The 20,385-nt window shown below is 46.3% G+C and overlaps 2 protein-coding genes across 6 annotated transcripts in view; one reads left to right on the top strand and one right to left on the bottom strand.

Annotated features, from left to right (window-relative positions):
* CUL1 (cullin 1) overlaps positions 1-16,416 on the top strand; it is a 58,131-nt gene extending 41,715 nt beyond the window's left edge. The window contains exons 9-22 of the mRNA XM_064169681.1: positions 487-617; positions 1,437-1,544; positions 1,640-1,746; positions 2,943-2,991; positions 4,362-4,493; positions 5,006-5,123; positions 7,076-7,152; positions 8,281-8,412; positions 10,026-10,118; positions 11,770-11,817; positions 11,914-11,996; positions 13,175-13,280; positions 14,788-14,901; positions 15,806-16,416. Coding sequence (XP_064025751.1) covers positions 487-617; positions 1,437-1,544; positions 1,640-1,746; positions 2,943-2,991; positions 4,362-4,493; positions 5,006-5,123; positions 7,076-7,152; positions 8,281-8,412; positions 10,026-10,118; positions 11,770-11,817; positions 11,914-11,996; positions 13,175-13,280; positions 14,788-14,901; positions 15,806-15,886 — 1,379 coding nt within the window. The 3' untranslated portion in view covers positions 15,887-16,416. The remainder of the gene's footprint in view (positions 1-486; positions 618-1,436; positions 1,545-1,639; positions 1,747-2,942; positions 2,992-4,361; positions 4,494-5,005; positions 5,124-7,075; positions 7,153-8,280; positions 8,413-10,025; positions 10,119-11,769; positions 11,818-11,913; positions 11,997-13,174; positions 13,281-14,787; positions 14,902-15,805) is intronic.
* A 2,790-nt stretch (positions 16,417-19,206) lies between these two features.
* EZH2 (enhancer of zeste 2 polycomb repressive complex 2 subunit) overlaps positions 19,207-20,385 on the bottom strand; it is a 43,755-nt gene continuing 42,576 nt past the window's right edge. For all 5 annotated transcript variants that reach the window (XM_064169685.1, XM_064169688.1, XM_064169687.1 and 2 more), the window contains exons 19-20: positions 20,261-20,345; positions 19,207-19,553 (exon numbers count right to left, since the gene is read on the bottom strand). In XM_064169685.1, the coding sequence (XP_064025755.1) occupies positions 19,493-19,553; positions 20,261-20,345 (146 nt within the window). In that variant the 3' untranslated portion in view covers positions 19,207-19,492. The remainder of the gene's footprint in view (positions 19,554-20,260; positions 20,346-20,385) is intronic.

Below are 20,385 nucleotides of genomic sequence, written 5' to 3' on the forward strand. Positions count from 1 at the left end.
GCTGGGCACCACTGAAAAGAGTCTGGCTCCATCCTCTTGCTCCACACCCTTTAGCTCTTGCTGAGCACTGATAATATCCCCTCTCAGGCTGCTGTTCCCCAGGCTCAACAGAAATCAAAAGTAAATAAATTTCTGTAGTCAATTTGGGTTTTTTTTTGAGATTTATGGAGCACTGTGAAGGTAAATCACATATCAGCATTTAACAACTTGTTTCCTCTCTAACCATTCTTACCTTTCAAGCTTACTGCACAAACTTGCTCTGCTGCTGTGGGGTTGGTTTGTTTGTGTATTTTTCTCCTGCAGTGTTTTCTGAGTTGTTAAGGGAGCAGCTGCAGATATGTTTTTGTAGGTGATGGAAGTTTAACTCCTGTTGACAAGTGGTAAACAAGAAATTGGAGTTGTACCTAGTACAAATGGGAGGTGCTGGCTGTTCTGGTTTTTTTTCAGACTGGAGATGTTGGCTTTCCTCTTCTGTTTTTATTTCAGACTTGGGACGCATGTATAACCTTGTATCTCGAATCCAGGATGGCCTTGGAGAGCTGAAAAAGCTTTTGGAAACCCACATTCACAATCAGGGTCTAGCTGCAATTGAGAAGTGTGGAGAAGCTGCTCTAAATGCAAGTATCCCACCAAAATAAGGCTCTGTGTGGTTGCTGCCAGTGTTACATAAGTGTGAATACTTCCTGATCCCATTTCCAGTGTACTTATATTTTCCTCTCACCTGGATGTCCACTGTTATCTGCAGTGGCCTTCATCATTTTCAACTTCTGACTTGGATGGTTCCACAGATGCACAGGCTCACAGGATGTTAGGGGTTGGAAGGGACCCAAAGAGATCATCCAGTCCTACCCCCCTGCCAGAGCAGGACAGTCCTATCTAACACAGATCACAGAGGAACACATCCAGACAGGCTTTGAAAGGCTCCAGAGAAGGAGACTCCACAACCTCTCTGGGCAGCCTGTGCCAGTGCTCTTTAAAGTCAAGAAGTTCCCCCTTGTGTTGAGGCAGAACCTCTTTTGCTGCAACTTACACCCATTGCTCCTTGTCCTATCCCAGGCAGCAGTGATTAGAGCCTGTCCCCCCACTCCTGGCAGCCCTCAGATACTTACAAACATTGATCAAATCCCCTCTCAGTCTTCTCTTCTCCAGACTAAACAGCCCCAGGTCCCTCAGCCTCTCCTCATCAGCCATGCCCTCCAGTCCCCTCATCATCCTCCTCTCCCTCTGCTGGACCCTCTGCAGCAGATCCCTGTCCCTCTTCAACTGGGGAGCCCAAAACTGAGGGCAGTACTCAAGATGGGATCTCAGCAGGGCAGAGTAGAGGGGGAGGAGAACCTGCTCATAAACACTTAAGAGACAGTGAGTAGCTTCATTTTAGAGGCAACAGGAGGCAGAATGTTGATGGGTTCCCAATGCAATCTTTTTTTCTCTTGCAGGATCCAAAAATGTATGTACAGACAGTGTTGGATGTCCATAAGAAATACAATGCTTTAGTCATGTCTGCATTCAACAATGATGCTGGCTTTGTAGCTGCACTAGACAAAGTAAGTACATGTAGTGGCATAAGGAGAGCACTTTTTTTCCCCCCTCTACTCAGTGTTTTGTCTCTTAAAATTTCACTGTGTTTTGTGATTTGTAGGCTTGTGGACGATTTATCAATAACAATGCAGTGACAAAAATGGCTCAGTCATCTAGCAAATCCCCAGAGCTACTGGCACGATACTGTGACTCTTTACTAAAGAAAAGGTATGTCCTCAAAGACAAAGGCAGTGATTTAGCTTGGCTTTTGTCTTTAAAAGTCTTTAAGCACAGGGTGTTGTGTTGAAGCCTTCAGAAACAGAACTTAACCTTCCAAGAAAAATCATTTATGCCAAATTCTGATTGCAAAAAAAATTCAGTAGGACTGTTCCTAAAGGCTATATGGAGGCTACTTTTTCTTTCTTGAGTAATAGAGGGGAGATAATAAAAGGTCTTGGAAGCTAAATTCTCTGTTTCTATTAAAACAGAAGAGGATTTTAGTTTGGTTTGGTTTTTCCCCAAAGATTTGAGCTATGTGGTGAAGAGGAGATACACATTCCCTTCTTGAAATCTCTTCCTTTCCTTCTATTGTGTTCTTCCTCCATCTGGGCAGCAATTTAGGAGGACAAAAACTGGGAAGATCATAGAATGGCTTGGTTTGGAAGAGACCTTAAAGATCATCTTGATTCCAACCCAAGATGTATGGTTTCAAATGAGTGAGCAGCTTGCATGTGGAGTTGGTGTTGGCATCAGTTCAGTTGCTACTGGATTGGTGTCAGCTTTGTCACTGGCAACTTATCTAGCTGCTTTAGGGGAGGAAACAACTCACCACCAAACTACCCAAAACCAGGAGAACTTGCTTCTTTTTCCCCTCCCCATTCCCTGTTTCCTTACACAAAGGGGCAGATTTGGGGGGGGAGATTTGAGGCATGCCTTATGGATGAGCTTGGTATGGAGCAAAACTGTGTGACACTCCCTGAACAGCTCTCTGAGCTGTTTTCACTGTATTGTCTAAGATAAGAAATAAAGATAGCAGGAAAAAAGGCAGGAAACAGAGAGACACCTGTGCTCAAGCCCATAAATCCTCAGAAGTGTCAAGCTGGCAGGAGAACCTGAACAATTCTCAGAATCTTTCTGGTTGGAAAAGACCTTTAAGATCACTGAGTCCAACCATTATCTAACTCTGCCAAGGCTGGTGGTCGTGGTCCAGAATTTCAACTTCTTGTCCCAAAATACCATACATCAGAATTGCTTTATATGTGAAGTGTTCATTTCATTACTCTGTTTTTCGTTCCAAAGAGTCTTTGATCCCAGAACTACTCAATCTTTGTCCCTTCTATTTATAAAGTTCTGCATTTACATCCATATGTTGTTTTCATTCAGCAGTTTTAGAGCTTGTTAAAAATACCCTTCTTGAATTGCAGCTCGAAGAATCCAGAAGAAGCAGAATTGGAAGATACCCTCAATCAAGTGGTAAGATGTCTATGCATAGAGTTCTCTGTGAGCTTTGACAAGTCAGGAGTGTTCATAGAGTCATAGAATGACTTAGGTTGGAAGATACCTAGTTGGAAGGGATCTTCAAGATCATCTACTCCATCTCTCCTGTCATGGGCAGGTTTGCCTCTCCAACTAGACTTGGTTGCCCAAGGCCTCATCCAGTCTGGCCTTCAACACCTCCAAAGAGGGGGCTTCCACAGTCACTCTGGGCATCCTATTCCAGATTCTCACCACCTTTGTCCTGAAGGTCTACAACTACCTGAAGGGTGGTTGTGGCCAGGAGGAGGTTGCTCTCTTCTCTCAGGTGGCCAGCACCAGAACGAGAGGACACAGCCTCAGGCTGCACCAGGGGAGATTTAGGCTGGAGGTGAGGAGAAAGTTCTTCACTGAGAGAGTCATTGGACACTGGAATGGGCTGCCCGGGGAGGTGGTGGAGTCGCCGTCCCTGGAGCTGTTCAAGGCAGGATTGGACGTGGCACTTGGTGCCATGGTCTAGCCTTGGGCTCTGTGGTAAAGGGTTGGACTTGATGATCTATGAGGTCTCTTCCAACCCTGATGATACTGTGGTACTGTGAAGAAATCTTCCTAAGATCCATCCTAAACCTACTGTTCCTTAGCCTAAAACCATTCCCCCATGCCTTAGTGCTAGGCACACATATGGACAGTCTCTCTCCAGCCTTCCTGTAGGCTTCCCTTCAAGTACTAGAAGGCAGCTGTAAGGTCCCCCTGGAGTCTTCTCCAGGCTGAACAGCCCCATGTCCCTCAGCCTATCCTCATAGCAGCCCTTGGGTCATCCTTGTGGCCCTCCTCTGGACTCACTCCAGCAGCTATGCGCCCTTCTTGTGATGGGGACCCCAGAGGTGGGGTCTCACAAGAGCAGAGTGAAGGGGCTGAATTGCCTCTCTAGACCTGCTGACCACACTGCTCTTTATGCAGATCAGGACACAATTTCAACTGTCACAGAGGTCAGACAAGAGCAAACCTTTTGTATGTTGGTGTTTTCTATGTCACTTCTAGTATCGGTTTTTCAGTAGTAACCACACACAGCTCCTTGTTATCAGCAAACTTACTGAGGCTGCCTCAATCCCACTGTCCATGTTGCTGACAAAGATGTTGAACAGCACTGGTCTAAGTACCTAACCCTGAGGGACACCAATTGTCACTCACCTCTGTGTGGACATTGAGACGTTGACCGCTACTCTCTTGAGTGTGGCCACGCGGCCAATTCGTATCCATCGAGTGGTCCACCCATCACATCTCTACCTTTCTGATTTGGAGATCAATGTAGTTAAATGCTTAAGTTGAGAGTTGTTTTTTTCCCTTACAAATTCTCTGGTCTTTTCCAGATGGTTGTCTTTAAGTACATTGAGGATAAAGATGTCTTTCAAAAGTTCTACGCCAAAATGCTGGCCAAACGACTCGTGCATCAGAACAGTGCCAGTGATGATGCTGAGGCAAGCATGATCTCTAAGCTGAAAGTGAGTATTCCAGGAGTGGTCCATCACCTACCATGTTGCAGGCCTTCAGTCTACCCTGGATAAGCATTGAGGGGGAGCTTCTTTCATATCCTGGGTTTGTGTCCAGTAGAAAACCACAAAACCTACATCTCGCCCTTTTATTTTACCTCCCTGGAGCTCGTACTCCAGGTCTGTCTGAAGGAGTTGGGCTTCATTATTCTCATCCCATGGAATGAGTTGGATGTAATTATCCAATGGAGTGGCTGCTGGAAAGCTGCTTGATTTCATTAGCCCTTCTTCATTCAGGGTCAAGCAAAATGCTTGGTTTTCTCTTCTCATTTTGTAGCCAAAATTTTCTTGCCTATTTTGGTGACCTGTCTCAAGGATCAACGCTTTGACTAAGGGAAATACTGAACTTTTTATGTCATCTTTTACATAAATAGACTCCCATATTTTGGGGTTTTGTGTTTTTTTTCTCAGTCTCCGTTGTCAGAAATGTGTCTTACTGACATCTCTGTGCTTTTAAAATGCAGCAAGCTTGTGGTTTTGAGTACACCTCCAAGCTGCAGCGGATGTTCCAAGATATTGGTGTAAGCAAGGACTTGAACGAGCAATTCAAAAAGCACCTGACCAACTCAGAACCCTTAGATTGTAAGTAAGACCTTAACCTGAGTTGCTTCCTCTTCTACAGATCCAGCTGAATGAAAGAAATGCCCAATTTAGACGTTGTACCCCCAGGAGTTAGTATTATTTTGACCAAGATAGCTGGGATTTTTAAATTAACCTTTTAGCTCTTGATTTTGTCTTCTGATACCAATTTATATCCTCTGAGTAGCCTCCTCCTGAATTTGCATCTCAAATCTTTGGAACTATAATAATTTGAAATCTATCCTTTCTTTATTCTTTTTTGTGTGTGTGTGACTGAAAAGACAGTTCTCATTTAAACAGTTTTGATTTTGAGCACAACATGATGGAGTCACTGTCCCTGCAAGGGTTGAAAAAAAAGCAGTGAGTAGGTGTGGCACTTTGGGATGTGGTCTCCAGTGTCATGCAAGGGTTGGATAGAAGGTTGGACTTGATGATCTTAGAGGTCTTTTCCAACCTTAATGATTCTGTGGTTCAAGTTCATGTATGTGTAGAACATTAAAGAAAAACAGAAGAGAATCATAAAATTGTTCTGGTTGGAAAAAACCTTCAAGATCTTCAAGCCCAACCATAACCTAACACTACCAAATCTGTTGCTAAACCTCAGCAGCACATTGTACAGACTTAACCCTCCTGGAGGAGTGATCTTGGCCTGACCCCAGGTGATCTTGACCCCTTTCCAGGGGTGGGTCTGAACACTACCAGGAGATGGTGGTTAGCCCACTCCCCTTTCCTGTCTAAGATCCATAAAAGCAGGGAGACTTCCTGTTTGCTCTCTCCCTGCATCCCTGCTCAACAGCAACCACCATCCTGTTCCTGGTTCTCTTTGTTTCACCATGTGGCCATCACCCACAAGGTGGACAAACCCATTGCCATCAAATCTGGTTGTATATTGACATGTTTTGTATCTTGTTTTGCCTTCCCTGTACCTTTGTAACTTCCCTACCTCATATACCTTGTATTTATTGTTAAACTTCTTTTAACTTGCAGATGGCAGTGAGATTATCTGTTTGGGTCTGCTTCACCTTTCCTCTCTCTCCACCTAATTCCTTTTCTTTTGGGAAAGCAGGGGGAAGAGGGAAGGGCATCCTATAAATTGTTATTGGTTCTATCAACTATATTTGAGTCTCTGGGAAATATGAATTAGAACTGAGACACACATCTGTGTTGTGTTTGAGGTTGTTACACAGCCCCATCCCTTCTTGATAAAGAGAGAGTTTTTACATTGAACCAAGCTGAAGCAAAGTCTTTAAAGAGTTATTGGTTTGTTGGATTGGAGGTAGAATTATCAATTGTCAGGCTGTGTTTTTACTTAGTTTTGTCATATGCTTGTAAGACCTTTCGGGCTGGGGTCACTAAAACTAAACAAGAAATGCTTACTCCTGCAGTTGTGTGCTGTGGAGTGATGAGTTTTAGATCCACATGAAAATGACCACTTGCTTTTTGCTTTTCACTTTTTAACTTGCATGTTAAAAGAGAAATTGCCTGTGGAGATAGAAAAGCAGGCAGTAACTTCTACAAACAGGAGAAAGTGGAGTGACTGTTGCTGTCAGTCTGAAGCCTTCCACTTACAGCAACATCTTGCATTAATTTCTTTGGTTTATAGTCTGGGTGACAAAAGTACAGATTGCTTCACGATCACAGAATCAAGCAGGTTGGAAGAGACCTCCAAGATCATCCAGTCCAACCTAGCACCCAGCCCTAGCCAGTCAGCCAGACCATGGCACTAAGTGCCTCATCCAGGCTTTTCTTGAAGACCTCAAGGGATGGTGCCTCCACCACCTCCCTGGGCAGCCCATTCCAATGGCAAATCACTCTCTCTGTGAAGAACTTCCTCCTAACATCCAGCCTATACAGAGCCTTTTCTTGTCTGTGTTTAGAACTGGGACTGAGTGTTTGAAGTGGGGGGATGGCTGCATGTGGAATAATGCAGCTCAGCCTCTCCACCTCTCTTACAGTGGATTTCAGCATCCAGGTGCTGAGTTCTGGATCGTGGCCGTTCCAGCAGTCCTGCACATTTGCTTTGCCATCTGAGGTGAGGAGTTTGCACTTGCTTCATCCCAGCATGGAATGATCATGTGAGAAGTTTGTTTTACAAGGCTGGTGTCTCCTCCTGTTCTTTCCTGTGTCCGGGAGGTCGGAAACAGTCTCTGGTGTTTGCCTGTTTGATTGGAGGATGTTCAGAGCAAGATCAGTGAGTAAGGCGGTAGAAGGGAATTGGGTCAAACACAGAACTATTTTCTCCTGGAGAGAGCCTGGATAATGGAACATTCAACAGTAGCTGAAACAAATCTTTGCCAGTGTATTTTTCTGTGTGTGCTTTTATTGAAGAAATGTTTCTCTTGCTGTCACTTCAGCTCTGTCCAGCAAAATCTTTAGATGTTGTAGTAACTCGTTTTCTGTCGAGTGTTTAACCAGAATAGAAAAGCCATGAACACTTCATAGGGGAATGAAGTTTTAATTGGTCTTACCTGGAGGATGAAGGTGGTTGAAAGAAATTGCCTTTCTGTTACTGCTTAATAAATGACTGCTCTGTCCTAAAGTCACAGAATGTTTGTGTTGGAAGGGACCTTAAAGATCATCTAGTTCCGACCCCCTTACTGTGAGCAGGGACACCTCCCACTAGACCAGGTTGCTCAAGGTCCCATCCAGCCTGGCCTAGAACAGCTCCTGGGAGGAGGCATCCACAACTTTCCTGGGCAGCCTGTTCCAGTGTCTCACTACCCTCAACTGTAAAGAATTTCTTTCTAACATCCAGTCCAAATCTCACCTTTTCCAGCTTCATTCCATTCCCTCTCATCCTGTCACTACAAGCCCTTGTAAAAATTCCCTCTCCAGCTTTCTTGTAGGCTCTCTTCACCTGCTTTGTCTAGTTGAAAGTGTACCTGTCCATGGAGGGAAATTGGAACTAGATGATTTTTAAGGTGCCTTCCCACCTAAATCATTCTGTAATTGTATGATGTCATGAAAGGAAGGATGGAACCTAAACAAGCATTAAGTTTCTGCTGTCAATGCCACTTCTAAGAGAGGACAATTTGCAGTGAAGAGACATTTTCACTTGGTTTGAAGAGTTTGAATACTGTTTGACAAGTAAAGGTGATCAGATGTAATTCTGGCTTCCAGAGCATGGTAAATAACTTCTGTTGTTGTTGCTTCCATACAGCTAGAGCGCAGCTATCAGAGGTTTACTGCATTTTATGCCAGTCGTCACAGTGGAAGAAAACTGACATGGTTGTACCAGCTGTCCAAAGGGGAATTGGTTACCAACTGCTTCAAAAACAGATACACCTTGCAGGTGAGCTGGCTGTGGTGCCAGGACACACACTGGCTGAGGGCTGCATTCAGAGGGTGAATGCTGTGTCTGTGTTGCAGTGGAGTTCACGGGAATACCTCTGCCCCCACACAACCTGGTTTTCATCAATAACACACTGAAAGGGCCCATGTTTGCCAACAACACCAAGATCTGTGGCTGGAGAGAAGGTTTGGCCATCCAGAGGAAACTGAACAGGCTTGAGAGGTGGGCTCATGCCAACCTCACCAAGTTCAATAAGGCCAAGTACAAGTTACTGATCCTGGCTTGGGGCAATCCCAAGCCCAAATCCAGACTGGATGAATCCATTGGTACAGAGCAGTGATGAAGGAGAAGGACTTGGGGGTGCTGGGTGATGAGAAACTCAACATGAGCCAGCAATGTGAGTCTGCAGCCCAGACTCAACCATGTCGTGGGCTGCATCAAAATCGTTGTGGCTGGCAGGTGGAGGGAAAGAATCCTGCTCCTCTGGTGAGACCTCATCTGGAGTACTGTCCAGCTTTGGAACCCCCAACACGAACATGAAACTGGTTGAGTGGGTCAAGAGGAGGCCATAAAGGCTTGAGAACCTTGCTATGGAGACAGGCTTAAGGGAGTTGGGGTTGTTCAGGCCTAGAGAAGACTCCAGGGAGACCTTAGAGCATCCTATCAGTACCTGAAGTGCACTACAGGAGAGCTGAAGAGGGACTTTTGACAGAGGCATGGAGTGACAGGACAAGGGGCAATGGCTTCAAACTGGAAGAAACTGGATTTAGGTGAGACATTTAGAAGAAATTCTTCCCCATGGGGGTGGTGAGGCACTGAAATAGGTTGCCTAGGGAATTTGTGAAGGCTTCAGACCTGGAAGTGTTGAAAGGCAGGTTGGATGGGGCACTGAGCAGCATGTTCTGGTAGCAAGCAAGTGTTCTAGGAGGTCTTGTGGAAGAGTTGCATGGCAGGGAGGCTGGAAGTTTAAGCTATCTTCCAACCCAAAGTGTTCCATGATTCTGTGATGTTATTTGTATGTCAGAGCATTCATTAACATCTTGAGGCTTTCTTGTCTGCTTTCCCTTGTAAAATGAATAGAGGAGGGAAGTTCACAGCAGGGAGAAGAAACAAGTTCATCTCAGACTCTGAACTTGTCATCAGCAGATGTTAGCCATCTGCTGGCAGACATGAATAAGCCACTGCTAGCTGTTCAGCTTGTAAATGGGAGTTCATTATTCTGCTGAAGTTGGGAGGATAATGTCAGCAGTCTGTGTAGGGTTTAATGAAGATTAAATGAGTGAGAATCAGGAGGTGACAGAGGAAAATAATTTACATTACATGATTAAGTAGAAAGCTGAGGCTTTGACACCATAATGGAAAACTTGATGAAGTGTCTTAAATGGTCATCACCTCAGGGTTTATGTTTAGCTAATGCTGGAAGGTCAAGCTCTGGTTGTATAAGGAGCATCAGGTTTTTCTGTGTTATGTCATGATCACCACCAGCTGGGTACTCTCTGTTGTCCCAATACTCTGATGTATGTGTTTAGCTCATTCTCATTTAACTCAGGTTGTTCATTCTCATTTCCTTCTCCCCTCCTTTCTCTTCCTTTTCTTTTTTTGTGGTCCATTAGGCATCCACATTCCAGATGGCAATTTTGCTGCAGTACAACACAGAAGATGCCTACACCGTGCAGCAGCTGACAGACAGCACTCAAATCAAAATGGTACTGGCATGGCACATTTTACCACCTTCTCAGGAGCCCTTAAGGCTGTTGGTCTTCAGGGCTCTTCATGCTGACAAAAGAAATTGATGTTAGACAGCCAGAGTAGCCAGAGTTCATTTCTGTTCTGAAGAACAGCTTTTGGTCAACTCCCTCTCCTGGTTAGCTAATGGTTGGACTCAATGACCTTAAAGTTCTTTTCCAACCAGATGAGTCTTATGATTTATTCATGTAACATAAATACTTGGCCCAGAAGAAATTTCTTCATACAGCTGAAAACTAACTGCACGGAACCCAGAAGATCTCCAGCTTGGCAGAGAGCAGCTGTGCAGGCTTGCACAGAACATTGACAGTATTTGTCTAAAACTACCTGAAGGGAGGCTGTAGCCAGGTGGGGTTGGGCTCTTCTGCCAGGCAACCAGCAACAGAACAAGGGGACACAGTGTGAAGTTGTGCCAGGGGAGGTCTAGGCTGGATATTGGGAGGAAGTTGTTGTCAGAGAGAGTGATTGGCATTGGAATGGGCTGCCCAGGGAGGTGGTGGAGTTGCCATCCCTGGAGGTGTTGAAGCAAAGCCTGGATGAGGCACTTAGTGCCATGGTCTGGTTGATTGAATAGGGCTGGGTGCTAGGTTGGACTGCCTGAGCTTGGAGGCCTCTTCCAACTTGCTTGATTCTATGATATAATAGTGACCATTGGCCACTGACAGCAGTGAGTAGAGCAGATACCTGCTGTGAGCATGAGGAGAGAAACATCAGTTGGAAGGCAGTAGGTGCTCACCATGGTTTGGGAAAAATTATTTCCTACACCTCTAAATCTGCTTGCAAGATGGCTCCTAAAACAGCAGATGGGAAGGTCTCTTCTTTGGAATTGGTCTTTCTGAGTTTGATGTTGTTAGACCAACCACAAGGTCCTACCTAGCACCCAAAAAGATCCATTTGTCAACTCTCTTTTTACTGCCCTTTATTTTTTTCCCCCTCTGTTTTTGTAGTGTTTTGCACTTCTGTGGTGGTTTGGGTGTTCCCTGCCCCCCCCCACGTTGGAAATCACCCAGACTAGACTCAGCCAGCTCTGGAAATTGAATGAAGCTTATTGTTTACAGCTTAGCTCAATATACAAGCAGATAGTTACAGTATATACAGTTGTAGGCAGAAATATACAAGGTAAAAGGTAATACAGAAACACAGCAGCCCTCCCAGAAACCTGAGTCCCTAGGAGGGGCTCCCAACCACCCTTCCACCCTCTCCCTCCCCTCTACCTTACCCCAGACATTGCCTTGTGCCCCAAGAAAGAATGGAGGTTGGCCAGGGGGATTAGGAAGCAGATGGATTAATCAGAGAGACAGAGGGTGAGGTTAGAGAGAAAAGTGCAGCCCAGAGCTCAGGCAGTGCCCAAAGTGCGAATACCTTATCTATGCTTATACTCTTGTTCTTATCCATCTCAGCAAGCCTATGAGTGAAACAGACATCACCATTGTTTCTCTTTCACAGCCTGTGATCTAATCTTTCTCACCAAAACATTTTAGCTAGCTCCAAACTAGCACAACTTCCTAGTTCTTAGTCTGAACTAATGAGTGCATTCTTGGTGAGGTCTTTGAAGGTGGAGAAAGGTGCTTGCTATCTGCCTGTGCTGATCATGTTTTCTCTGCTTTGTAGGATATCTTGGCACAAGTTCTACAGATACTGCTGAAATCAAAGTTGCTTGTGAGTACTCTCTTCTTTTTTTTTTTATGGCCTGCATCACCCTCAGCAAAAAATGTCAGTGAATATTTATTGTTGTGTCTGTTTCGTTTCTTGCAGGTTTTGGAAGATGAAAATGCAAATGTTGATGAGGTGGAGTTAAAACCAGATACCTTAATAAAACTGTATCTGGGTTATAAAAAGTAAGGAGACCCTTCAGCAACATACATCACTTGTGTCTGATGGGTAGCAGCCTCCTCTGCTCTCAGAATTGGGGTAAAATCTGCTCTATCTGCTGTGAAAGCTCCAGGGTTTCACTGCCAGTTCAAATGCAGATCTGTCGTGTCCCAGCTTTAAAGGAGTGGGTTGCTTACTGGTCAGCATTCTGACTGTGTCATGAAGTCTGTTAAGGCCTGGACATAATTTTTTGGGTCCCTTTGTTCCTTGATTTGTGTTTTATTCTTTTATGGCTTATTTCTGGTAAGAATTTGTGCTGGTCTTGACTGAGGTGTGAGACTTAAGCTCAGCAGAAGGCACGTTTTATAAGGCTACAGGAGTGCTGAGTGGCCAGTAAAGGTCAAAGCTTTAAATGTTCATCCACTGGAGACAGCATGGAGAAGATCAGCAGGCTCATTTTAGCACTTCAGAGTGTGTGGGCATTGGAAAACTTGCTCAGCATGATTTTCAGTAGCTTTTGTTGCCTGCTTTAACCAGCACTGATCTCAGCACTTGTGTGTTTCAAGCTGAGGTAGCTCTTCATCAAGCTTACCAGAGCACGGACATAAACACACACAAATCCAGTCAGGAGCTCAGTGCTTCCTGAAGATAGCATCTCAAGCACAAGCAACCTTTTAAAACCTTTCCTCTTTAACTGCTTCTCCCCTCTTTCAGCAATAGTTAGAGCTTTGTGAATGTGTGGTTGGTGAGGTTAAGGTGGAGGTGGAAGGAGCTCAGCGTCACCGCGCTGTGTGGCTCGATGGGTTCCAGTTTGTGACATGCAGGTCTCTGATCAAGAATGTAACAGATCCCCTCTCCACTGCAGTGTTTCCCAGTGGGGCCAGCAGGCTCATTCAGCCTGTGACACAGTGCCTGCTCTTGAAGCATTCACTGGATGAGGCATTTAGTGCCATGGTCTGGTTGGCTGGATAGGGCTGGGTGCTAGGTTGGACTGGATGATCTTGGAGGAGGTCTCTTCCAACCTGCTTCATTCTATGATTCTATGCTAGCTGTTAAATGCCTGTGGTGGGGTGGAATTTACTTTGGCCTTGGGTTTTGGTTGGTGGTTGTTGGGGGAGGAAGGTTTGTTGGTTGTTTTTTGGATCAGGCTAATTGCTTTGTTAATAAATAATTCATGAAAGATATTTTCTGTTTCTCTTTACAGCAAAAAATTAAGGGTAAACATCAATGTGCCAATGAAGACTGAACAGAAGCAGGAGCAGGAAACTACACATAAAAATATAGAGGAAGATAGGAAACTACTGATCCAGGTGACTTGCCTTGCAGAATGCTGCTGGGCTATCAACTTAGGCCTGCAGCTTTGTGACCTTTTAAGCTTTCCCTGGGGCTGTCTTTATTTCTACCAGAAGTCAACATGCCATTGCAGCGTGCTGTGGGAGAGCTAAAAATCTGTTTACTGCATTCTTGAAGGTGTTTGGATTCTGAAACAGAGCAAGGAGAAAGGTGTGTTAGGTTCTGGAGCTGTGCAAGTCTGGAGAAGTGCTCAGTGCCAGGTTGGATGGAGCCTATAGCAGCCTGGTCTAGTGGAATATGTCCCTGCCCGTGGCAGGGGGCTGGATCTAGATGATCTTTAAGGTCCCTTCCAACTCAAACCATTCTCTGAGTCTGTGACACAGTTCACCCTGTTCTAACCTTGTGCAGATGCCCATTTGTATTTCATGGATGCACAACTCAGCAGACCTTGAGTGAAAACCAGGTAGTGTGAAATGTAATAGTGCTTACACAGAATCACAGACTAGGGTTAAAAGGAACTCTGGGGATCATCTGGTTGGTACTGTGATTCTGTGATCTAGTTCCAACTCCCTGCTGTGGGCATGGTCACCCATAGCAGGTTGCCCAGGATCACAATGTCCAGGCAAGTTTAGAATCTCTCCAGAGGAGACTCCACAACCAATCTAGGCAGCCTGCTCCAGGGCTCCAGCACCCTCATACCAAAGAAGTACTTCCTCGTGTTGAGGTGGATCTTCTGGGTTCTGCTTTGTGCCCATTTGTCCTGTCACTGGGCAATGCTGAGAAGAGTTTGGCCCCATCCTCTTGCCCCCCACCCTTTAGCTCTCGCTGAGTGTTGAGAAGATTCCCTCTCAGGCTGCTCTTCTCCAGGCTAGACAGCCCCAGGCCTCTCACCTTTATTTCTCACAGTGATGCTCTTTGTGGTCTCTCCTTGACTGTCACCAGTAGTTCCCTGTCCCTTTTGAACTGGGGAGCCCAGAATTGGATACAATACTTCAGACGTAGCCTCACTTAGGGCAGAGGAGTGTGGGAGGAGAAGCTCCCTCAAGTGCTGGTCAGCCCTTTTCACGTGTTGAAGGCTTTAGGAGAGTTTTATGACCAAGTGTCTTAATGATGTCATTTCAAATCCATTTGAGGAGGAGCATGGAAGGAGATACAAATGTGCTACCAGGGGAATGTGAGAACACAGTGAAATGTGTAGCAGGTGGTCTGCTGTCTGAGTGGTTTCACGTAGCTCTTGGTCCCAGTGGGTGCTATCATTAGTGCTGCTTGTAAGCATATTCATGTGTCTCCATATTTGTGGCCTAACCCCTTCTGCTGTCTCTTTGCTGCTACCTGAAGCTGGAGCTCTGAGAGCTTTGCAGTAGCTGGCATTTGGTGGGCAGGCTCCTCCCCACCTGCTCCTCAAGTCTGCTGCAATGAAGCTTTTGCACCAGCAGGCCTCATCTGCCGGGGCAATAAAATGGCTTTATCTGGAAGGGCAAGGAGTCAGCTCCTAAAGCACAGCTCTCTGGCTTTGCTCTGCAGGCTGCTATTGTCAGAATCATGAAAATGAGGAAGGTTCTAAAACACCAGCAACTGCTCGGAGAAGTGCTAACGCAGCTGTCCTCCAGGTTCAAGCCACGAGTCCCAGTCATTAAGGTACGTGAGAACCACAGCTCTGCACCTGTGTTCCAGGGGGTGACAGACAAAAGACACACTTCTGAATTCAGAGGGGGAGCTGAGGAGATGGGATGGGTAAGCAGGGGTTGTAAATAAGGAGGAAGTACTTTAATAAGCAGAACTGCTGTAGGGCAATGTGCGTGTTTCGTGTTGTTGGCAGTGGTAAAATAGTACCTTGATGGTATCTTGTCACATCAGTGACAGCTCACAGCAGCCTCTGCTCCAGCCTCCAAGCTTGTTCCTGCATTCCCAGTTGTGGGTGTACCACTGCCTGTGGGTAGCCTCCATAGAGCAGTTTCCTCCTCTCTTCTGGAATAGTAGTGTTGGGATGGGAACATTATACAGAAGTCATCACTTCCTAAGTGGTCCTATCAGTGATTTTTACATCCACCAGCCAATAGAAGTGGCAGCAGTGCTGGAAGCAATGCTCCCAGTCAGGCTGTGGAGCAGGCAGCTGGTTGCTGTCTTCAGTAACCTTACAGCTTGGTTTAATTCTTTGTCTGGAGCTGCTTAGCATACTGGTGAGCAGTTACCTCCTCAGCCTCTGCCCTGGAATGGCATCACATATGGTGCAGTTTGGTGTGGTATCATAGAACGTTAGGAGCTGGAAGGGGCCTCTGGAGATCATCTAGTCCAACCTCCCCTGTCAGAGCAGGATCATCTAGGGCAGGCCACACAGGAACACATCCAGGTGAGTGGTGAGGTCCTCTGCTGGGATGTGATCAGAAACGGGAGAGCCAACTGCAGCGGTCTGTGCCCTTCACCCGATCTCATCCTCTGCCTGCCCTGGATCTTGGCTGACCAAAATGCTTCCAGGTCGGTGGCAGGCACAGAGGGGGCCTTTGTGCCAGCATCCTCTCGCTCACCTGTGCTTGTCCCACAGAAATGCATCGACATTCTGATTGAGAAGGAGTACTTGGAGCGTGTGGATGGGGAGAAGGACACCTACAGTTACCTGGCTTAACGTTTTCCTTAGCAATGACCTGACTGTGTGACACCCAGCAACTAGGTATGTGACGGGAAGAGCGAGCGCGACGGAACTTCATAGCAGCCACCCTGCTGCCATTTGGACCTCCCTTTTTACTGACTGAGACCAGGACTCCCATCAGCCAGTCTCAGGCTTTACATCAGAACTGCTCAGGATTGATACATTTCAAGTATGTAAATACGGACACCGATGCCATTTAACCTAATTTAAGAAGAGAGAGGAACCAAACCCTTCTCCTCCCAGGGTTGCATGCTACTGCATCTAAATCAATACATTGGCTAGAGCTGAAATGTTTGGCAGCACTTGGAGAGCGAGTCTGAATGGAGCCATGTGTACTCTGCTATGAAAACCCATTTGTATAGTGTGTTTCATTTTTTAATGTGTGAGAAATAAAAACAAAAGGAATTCAAAAGGTTTCTGTACAAGTCGCATCTGGTTTTATCGTTTTGAGTTTCAGGACTTTAACCTTTCTAAATGTAAATAAAAAAGGTATAATGGTTATGAGAGCCAGAGAAACTGCTTTTGCTTTGCCTCTTTCTCCCTGCCTTCTAGGGGCTTCAGCAGGCTGAAGAGCTCGGCCCTGTGACACTGAGCGAGTTGAGCGTCGCCACGGTGAGTGCAGGTTACTGCCTTGGTAGGAGGCAGTGGCTGAAGGGGGCCTACAAAAAAGCTGGGGAGGGACTTTTTAGGATGTCAGGACTAGGGGGAATGGAGCAAAGCTGGATAGGGGTAGCTTCAGACTGGATGTGAGGAAGAAGTTGTTGAGCATGAGGGTGGCGAGAGCCTGGAATGGGTTGCCCAGGGAGGTGGTTGGAGCCCTGTCCCTGGAGGTGTTTCAGGCTGGATAGGGCTCTGGGCAGCCTGATCTAGGGTAGGGTGTCTGAACTAGATGATCCTTGTGGTCCCTTCCAACCCTGACTGATTCTATTCTGTGGCACAGGAGGCATGTTACAAAATACTTGGAACATGCCTGGCAGTGCTTAATGAGCTCAAACTGGAGCACCATAAAATGCATCACCTTTACCTGAGGGCTGCCCCAGCTGCCTCTCCAGGGCTCGGGCTGCCCCAGCTGCCTCTCTGGGCTCAGGCTGCCTCTTTCTTTGACTGAAACAGAAAATAGAGTGTGTTCCTAAAGGTGAACTGCTAGGAAATGAGACCTATGATGGCAATTAAAGCTCTTTGAGAGTTTCTATGTATATATGGCTTGAACAGGTTTAGTTCTGTTGTTCTCAGGGTGTTTGGTGTTTGTTACATGTGTGTGAAATGAGCCTTGGCTTTCCACATGGTACAGGCAAAGCAGTGTCCTTATGTCACCTCTGGAAAGGGATACTGTCTGGTCTTGACAGTGAGAAGAACCCATCTTTGGCACTCAGAGCCCCTTTTTTCTCCTTAGAATTTGTGATTTGTTCAGTGTTTTGTCTGGCATGAAGAGGGAGCCAGGTTTTATGCTGCTACTGCTTCTGAGAGAAACTGAGTTCTTGTGATTACACTTGAACTCTGATCTACACAAAGGTCTGGGTTTAAAGTAAACCCATAAAGACTGATAGAGTGATGTAGATGTGATCCCAGCTGGTCTGGCAAAGATGGGGGAAGGTCTCAGCCTGACTCAGGGGGCTATGCTGAAAGACCTTTGATTGTAGCAAAGGCTGCTGTGAGCAGCAGATTGCTTCTGAAGTTTTAGAGGAATGGAGCTTGTGGCAAGTTTGGGTGTTAAGATGCTGCTTTGTGTGTTAAGATGTTGCTTTGTGTGTTGTGTTTGTAAACCCTTCTTGCAGGATGTAAGTGGTGGGGTTAAGAGAGAAGCAGGCTGAATGGACATGTGCAAAGGGTGCTTCAAAGCCTTAACCCGTTGCTGTTGCTTTCTTGCTCTCTCTTCTAAACCCCATCTGCTGGAAGGCCAGAGGCACTCCCCAAGTTTTGGCTTGGACTCTGAGCAGGATGAAGCTTTAGTTCCTACTCAGGCTTGTAGCAGCAGCCAGTGCTGCTTTGGCTTTTGAGGGTGAGCTGGAGCCTGTGGAAGGTGGAGTCAGTGCTTGACAGGATTGCTGGAGATCAGGTTGCAGTAGTGTCCCCTGTGCCTGCTCTCCTGCCCAGTGGGTTTTGACTGTTCTATGAGCAGTGGGCTGCAGAGTTCACCCTCAGCTAGCAAATTTTGTGGTGAGAACAGTAACTGGCACCAATAAGCAGAGTGATGATGGCTTACAGAGAGGAGATGCAGGAGAGAAATGTTTCTGTGTGGTCACGGGGCAGTTCATCGCTTCAGAGAAGCTGCTGTTGAAGGTTCCAGTTCATCAGGCTACCAGTGCTAGTTTCAAATGTGTCCTTTGTCCATAGGTGCTGATCAGTGTCTAAAGAGCAGGGACCAAGAGGATGGGGCCAGAGTCTTTTCAGTGGCAGGACAAGGGGCAATAGGCACAAACTAGAACCCAGGAGGTTCCAGCTCAACATAAGAACTTTGCTGTGAGGGTGCTGGAACAAGGCAGTCAGAGAGGTTGTGGAGTTGTCTCTGTAGAGATTCCAAACCCACCTGGATGTTGTGATTCTGAGCAAGGTGCTGTGGGTGACTGCTTTAGCAGGGAGGTTGGACTGGATGCTCTCCAGAGGTCCCTTCTGCCACCCACCATGCTGAGTTTCTGTCCTTGTCTGTGTTATTTCCACAGTGAGTGAAGAGATGTCTGGCACCTGAAGCTAGCAGGCAGCTAGAAGCAAATCTTACAGCTTCACAGAATGGTTTGGGTTGGAAGGTACCTTAAAGATCAGAACCTTTGAGTGGTGAGAGAAATACTGAGAACTTCAGTGCATTTGATAGTGGCATGAGGGTGGCTGCAGAGGTTCTAAACTGTAGCCATGACTTTAGAGAATGTGCCTGTAGCCTCATGCCTTTACTAGGAAAACTTTCTTCCCTGCAAGAGTGCTCAGGCATTGGACCAGGCTGCCAAGGGGGGTGGTGGAGTCACCATCCCTAGGGGTGTTCAAGAAAGGTGTGGACATGGCACCTGGAGACCTGGCTAATGGCCATGGTGTGCTGGGTGGACAGTTGGACTCCCTGATCCTTAAAGGCCTTTTCCAACCTAAACAATACTGTGGTTCTGTTCTATGATTCATGAGAGCTGCAAGCCCAACGTTTACTTTGGTGCCTTACGCTGAAGTTCACACTCAGCCTGAGGTCTCCTACCCTCTTTACACCACTCTTAGATGTGACCTGAGCTAACCAGAAGTGGATGAGTGTGGAATTTACAAGAAACCTTCCCCTCGCTTCCTCCCCTGACTGACACAAACCCCCAGCTTGCTCACAGTAAAAATGACCAAGTTCAAGTATCCTTTATTCAAGGTTGAAAAATGTACCACACCCTTATTGCAAAAGTTCATCGGTACAAAAACACTTTGCAGCTGGTGAGAAGGCAATAAAAAGTTGGTTTGTCTCTTGTCAAACTTGTTACTATAAATTAACTGTTACAGTACTTTGCAAAGACAGGATTTCAGCTTGCATCGCTTGTCTCTCTGAACTTGCCCACAGTACTAGAGATTCCTGAAGATAAGGCAGCTGTTTGTTTGTTTCTTTAAAAGAGGAGGTAGCTGGTGTCAAGGGATTTCCATTTCTCTTTCAATGCCCACATACTTGAGGGCATCAGCTTGGCTATATCTGAAATTCAGAACATCAGAGCACAAGTGAGAAGCGGTGCCTCTGGCCCTGGCAGCCTGCTCTGACAGAACAGCACTCAGACTGCTTTCCCCAGTGTTTCCTTACAAGCTGGGGCCATTAGTCCTTGTGGGGATCCTAGAACAATGACTGCCCAAAAACCTGCTTGGGGGGAAGTGACCAAGAGGGAGCAAAATGTTGACAGCTCCCTTGTTTAGCCTTGGCTCTCTCAGTGCTGAAGTAGAGGAAAGCAGCTGCACTTCTCAGGGCTGGCTGAGGCAGTGTCCTCAGCAGCCAGCTGCCTTTATTCACATGAGGTAAAAGATTGAGTTGAGACAACAGCATCAACTCAGCCTTTCTGATTTGAGACAACAGCATCAACATGGCCTTAGCAGGTCCCTCTTTATAGTAACACAAGACCACTTCTTGCTCATTTCTGAGTGAGGGGTGAGATAACCCACCCTGCTCCTAGGGCACCCTACCAGCTGAAAGTTTAACATGCAGGTCTGGCCCCAGTTGTCACTATACCTTCTCTCTACGAGCTGCAGTTCCAAGTTTGCAGAGGCTTTACCCAGCTGCTTTGCTCAGCTCAGTCTGAGTATGGCTTAAAGCCCAAATGCTCTGAGCTGGTGTGAAGGAGACAGGCACAGCCCCGAGCTGACAGCTACCCAGCCCATGCTAGGGAGAAGTGACAAAAGCCATTTGCCCACCTGTAGTCAAAGAACAGTTCTTCACCAGTCTGAATGGCTCTTTTAGCAAAGATTCCTATTCTGTGGTCGCCGTTAACCATCATCACTGTTGGGAAGAACCTGTGTTAGCTGCGTGCCTGTGCCAG

This window comes from Pogoniulus pusillus, chromosome 32 (genome assembly GCF_015220805.1).
Source record: "Pogoniulus pusillus isolate bPogPus1 chromosome 32, bPogPus1.pri, whole genome shotgun sequence".
NCBI lineage: Eukaryota > Metazoa > Chordata > Aves > Piciformes > Lybiidae > Pogoniulus > Pogoniulus pusillus.